The 4,976-nt window shown below is 36.6% G+C and overlaps 2 protein-coding genes across 4 annotated transcripts in view; both read right to left on the bottom strand.

Annotated features, from left to right (window-relative positions):
- Positions 1-216: 216 nt before the first annotated feature.
- On the bottom strand, positions 217-3,367 carry LOC127987442 (nicotinamide riboside kinase 2). 2 transcript variants are annotated; one of them, XM_052589773.1, is made up of 8 exons: positions 3,198-3,367; positions 2,368-2,458; positions 1,702-1,750; positions 1,336-1,510; positions 956-1,027; positions 765-871; positions 590-675; positions 217-501 (listed from the first exon to the last, which is right to left on the bottom strand). In XM_052589773.1, exons 1-7 carry the CDS (start codon positions 3,221-3,223, stop codon positions 590-592), a joined length of 606 nt encoding a protein of 201 aa, XP_052445733.1. In that variant the 5' UTR covers positions 3,224-3,367; the 3' UTR covers positions 217-501. The 2 variants fall into 2 exon arrangements, with proteins under 2 accessions (XP_052445733.1, XP_052445734.1); XM_052589774.1 differs by lacking the exon at positions 1,702-1,750 and having other exon boundaries at positions 3,198-3,242.
- A 1,191-nt stretch (positions 3,368-4,558) lies between these two features.
- Positions 4,559-4,976, bottom strand: part of LOC127987441 (caytaxin-like) — a 6,091-nt gene continuing 5,673 nt past the window's right edge. For both annotated transcript variants that reach the window (XM_052589771.1, XM_052589772.1), the window contains one exon: positions 4,559-4,976. This exon is cut by the window's right edge and continues 378 nt beyond it. The gene's annotated coding sequence lies outside the window, so the exon portion shown is untranslated.

Raw genomic sequence — 4,976 nt, 5'->3', positions numbered from 1 at the left:
TGGGACATTTAGCATGATATTCTTATATAGTATCTGATGGCTTTAACCTTAACTAAATAAAACTTAAAACATTCTCATATTGGACATGGCAAAGTATACAAAGAAGTATTATTTCATTTTTTTTTTTTTTATATATATAAAACAAAATTTAAGAGAAAACAAAACTTGGTATATATTGTCGTGAAATGCCAAGTGTGATACAAAGACGGACAAATGTAAAGAAGTCAAAGTACAATGTTTATTTGTACTAACACATTTCAGAAATTCATTTTATGAGGTAAACACTATTTCCAGAATGAAGAAGTCACAAAGGAGGGCTTTGAGAGACAAATGGCAAAAACAAACTTAAAATATGGTCCTCAAATGGTAATGCAAGTTTTTTCCACAAGTATTTAAGTTACATTCCGGTCAAACTATTTACAAAAGTACATGTTAAAAAAGGCCACATGTCAAATTCCTATTTACAAAATTGTACAGATGATCGGCGGCAACCTCCTCCTGCTGAAAGACAAGAAAGCAAAATAAGTTTCTTTATTATGAAACAAATACAATTATTTAGTCCCACTACCATCTCGATTGGCTTTCTTACCTATAAACGATTCAGGAGAGTGTTGTGGATGTCTTCGTGAACCTGGATGTAGATTTCATCTTTTGTTTTCAAGCCGTCCAAGAATTCTGTTGAAGCAGACATGAAAAATTTAATATTTATCTAAAATATTGTGGGTTTGTTTCAAAGTCAAGAGTCTGAAGGACATAAAACATACCAATTGGCAAACCACAGTTCTCCATGCAGTTCCGGTGTTTCAGATACATGGGCCACACATGACCGTCAAAGAGCCCAGGAGGGTCGGGGACGGTGTATTGTCTTGTACTGAAAAAAAAAAATAATAAAAATGTATTTCAGCTGCTCAAAAGAAGCACAATTCATGAGTTTCTGATTGCAGTTTTAACACACCTTCTCCTTAACTTGCACTCCTCGTATGGGATGGTTATGTAATACGATTTGTCAAAGAATTCCAGCAAAGGCCTGTTTGGAGAGAAAAAAAGATAAAAAGGTCATAACCTTAAAAAGAACATGGTCTCTCAAGTCATTTACTGATTGGGGCACTTCTGCATAGCTGACTCAGAAATCAGCACACGCAGCTCCACGCGCCCACCAATAGCTCAGCGCATCTCCTTATCTACACTCATGCAGAGCGTCACATGACCAGCTGTAAGCCCTGATGTTCCCTTCTTACATATGGATTGAGCACATTGAGTTACCCAACGTCACCAAAATCTAATCTATGCCACTCATGCGGTTCAGGCCGCTGAAAGTTAAATTATGACGCTCACTTGTAGTTGTACAGCAGAAAGCCTTCTACGATGAGTATGTGCACTTGGCTCTCCGGGTCATCCATTTCTGTGGCTGGGGTCACTTGCACACCGTGGGAACGGGCGAATTTGATTGGGTTTTCAAGCCAACCCTTGACGGTGTTCACCATGGCCTCCATATCCAAAGCTGTGATCACTACAAAAGCAGAACAAAAGATTTCAGCGGGAGATTGAAACGTAAAAATGGAAGTTGAAATGTAAAGTTGGTTATAGCAAAGCCACACAGAGAGAATGTAAATGGGTTGGGAGGGATTGTAAAATTTTTGTTATGGGGAGGGCGATGCGTAGAATGAGGAGTTATTACTCTCCTACTGTTTATAGTCTTACCATCCCACTGTTTAAAGCCATCCTCTCCGACTGCTATCTGATCCGGAGGCTGAAATAACAGTGACCAGTAAAACACTGCAGCAAATGCCATCTTCTACATCTGCTGTCAGGTATATTAGAGCCAGACTGCTGATCTAGAATCAGGTCTCAGCCATCTTAACCTGATGAATACAACTCAACAGATGGGAGGAAACTGATCTTGGATCAGCACTTTTGAGTTCGCTTATCACAGACTTGTAAAAGTAGTCAAATAAAAGCTATTAAATAAAAAGTAAACGTAGAGGTGATTACTAGATCATTATCTCTAAGTTACTTCTTACAGAATCCATGCATGCAGTAAAAAACATAACTGCATATGTTGGTTATGAAGATTTTGAAGCTGGGATGCTGGCTTGAGCTGGTTTAAGCTGGTCAGACCACCACATGACCAGCTTAAACCAGCTCAAACCAGCATCAAAACCTACCTAACCAACATATGCTGTATTTTTGCAATGGGGAAAGCTACAATTAAAATACTTTAATTGAATTACTATTTTAAACATAAAAAGCAGGGGGGAAATTACAACTAAAGTCTATTTAAAACTGAAAGGGATCATGTTATCTGTAAAACAAACACCAAAATAACTAGGAATACTAAATAAAAATACTACATTTAGTTGAACTCACCTTGAAGAAGTCATCCTGGTGAACCACACAGCAGTTTGGTAAGGCTTTTATTAACCTGTTCGTCAAGGTGGTTTTACCACCATTAGTCACGCTAAAAAATAAAAAAAACAATGGTTAAAATGATGAAACGGAGGTGAAACGATTGAAAAGGCAGAGGGATTAAACGTATTTTCGATGTAATCTTGTGTTTAATCGTGTATTTGAAAAGTGTATTCAAGTAAAATTGGCGGGATGACCTCAAGATGGCTTAGGACAACAAACTGACCCAGGTTTACATTGTTGTTAGTTATCCACGTGTTCAATACAATAACGTCGTAAATTAACAAAAACCGCTTTTGTAATCTACAATAAAAAAATAAACAATAAAACAAACACAGCTAATTTAGACGTCTTTAAAGTTTAACGTCCCGTCCTTTGTATTAAAGCCACGGTGGGCAGGAACAAACACATTACAATCACATATAGCATTATACACGACACCTCAACAAGAAAAACTAATGCATAAACTTTTATTTCGCTTAATACTCAATATAAACATGACATTAATAGATGACTAAATATATAAGTCGCGAATGTCCGTTAAAAACATTCAATGGTTTCGGCGCGCTCACATTTTTAAATCTCCCGCTCAAAACCTCGTCGTGGTTTCAAACCTCGCGATTCTTTTAAAATACTGATCCAACACGTCAGAAATAAGAATAATAAATGATGTAATAAATTATTACATGTACAATATATTAACTTCATTAAAAAATAAAATAAAAGCCACGTGGCTCCACTGTAACTACTCGAACTAGTTGTTCATAATATTACTGTAAAAAGTCACTTACCCTCCTATTCCAATGATGTACTTCATTGTGTCCGACCTGGTTGAGGTTTTACAATCTAGACGCCGCAAAACGCCTAAAATAAAAACTTCCGATTTAATAACTTCCGATTAAAACTAAATTTGCAGTCTTATCTCTGTAGACACTAGCTCGTTGTGAGAACATTTAGGGTTGTAGGCATATAACCAAAGTCAGACGTCACAGAAAAGGCGTGGCTTACGTGCTAGGCAGCCAATCGCGGCTCACGCAGGGAAGAACATACTGTAACTCTGAATCAGTCTATAAATTCCATTGAATTGAACTGAAGATAAAATAGTACAGATTAGTACAATTAGAAAAAATAAGCAAAAAGAGACATTAAATACTCGGGTAGTGAGTTAGAGCAACTCTTTGAAAAACATCATCACTAAAAGAAACAAAATTGAACCAAAACTAAATGTAACTAAAAGAACATTTCCTGTAAGACCAGCTGATAAGGAAAGAGACAATTAGAGACCATTAGAGAGTTTTTTTTATAGATATCCTCAATAGACCCTCATATTTAGGTGAGGGGTCAGAATAATCCTGAGGGATACTTGCAGGGCAACACGTTCCTCAATGTCTCATGAGGGCAGAATCACATGCATTGTTGTTTGGTACAGTTAATACATCACAGATATGCACTTGTACCACGTGGGAGGGATATCTCGGACACTTTTATAGTGTGAAATACCTAATTCACAACGTCTTTCTAGCATATTAAGTGCCTTTCAGTGGTAATCCAAATGAAATATTCATATACCTTAGATTTTTGAATAATCCTGGTTGTACATGCTTATGGTCAAAGCATATAGTAAATGAGTGTTTCTCATTTCTAAATGTCCATTACAGTGAGGGTCATTCTTTATTTAGGTCAAACAGAGTGTGACTGGTCACTCCGTCGTAAAGACTGCTGATATAATAGTCACATACATACAGGAATAGTCTGCCACATCATGGAAATACAAAAATAACTCTTTCTTGTGACTAGATGGAAGACATGTAACTCTTTCTTGAACTCTGGTGGTTGATTTGTTTGACTGGATATGGTGAGAGGTACAACCCCAGCTTGTTTTGAATTTAAGAAAAAATTTTTTTTTTTGTTCATAAAAACCCAATATTATTAAAAAGTCAGATATAAACTGTACTGGGTATATTATACAAAATATAGTGTGTTACCGCTTCCAAATTACATTAAAAATTTGGAATTCAAATAAACAATCTACTAGTATTTTGTAATATAAATGTAATATAATCTAACTACAAGTAGTTAATTTCTGGAATCCGATTACGCGTGATCAGTTACTGGATATAAAGATCAAGAAAAGACAAAACCAAATCAAAACTTGAGTCATACATATAGCAGAACGTTTAATTTTGAACCATTTTCAGAGCAAACATAAGGCGACATAAAAGTACAGCTGATGTCAAAATGTTTTCAGAGATGACTGGCACTTATTGTTTACGAAAGCTGGTCATTAAACAAGATGGAAGGGGTTAAAACATTCAAAAGCATCCAAGAAAGGATTCCAGGCAAACATAATCAGCGAAGTGGAAGAAAGTTAGATCTGATTTGGGTTCATACTGTACACACAGAAGCACAGAGCTGCTTGGAAATCGACATGTGGACGCACCCGTCTATTAGAGGCAGCTCACATGACGTTCTCCAAGGTCAGCAAGCAGGGAACAGCCAATTCAAAAAAGCAATAACAGCAAGGAGGCTACAGTGCATGATGGTACATCCTGGTACCAAACAGTGATGTT

The sequence above is a fragment of the Carassius gibelio genome, chromosome B22 (assembly GCF_023724105.1).
Source record: "Carassius gibelio isolate Cgi1373 ecotype wild population from Czech Republic chromosome B22, carGib1.2-hapl.c, whole genome shotgun sequence".
In the NCBI taxonomy this organism is placed as follows: Eukaryota; Metazoa; Chordata; class Actinopteri; order Cypriniformes; family Cyprinidae; genus Carassius; species Carassius gibelio.
Note: the sequence above shows the minus strand (reverse complement) of the source record. Positions and strands in the feature narration are given on the sequence as shown.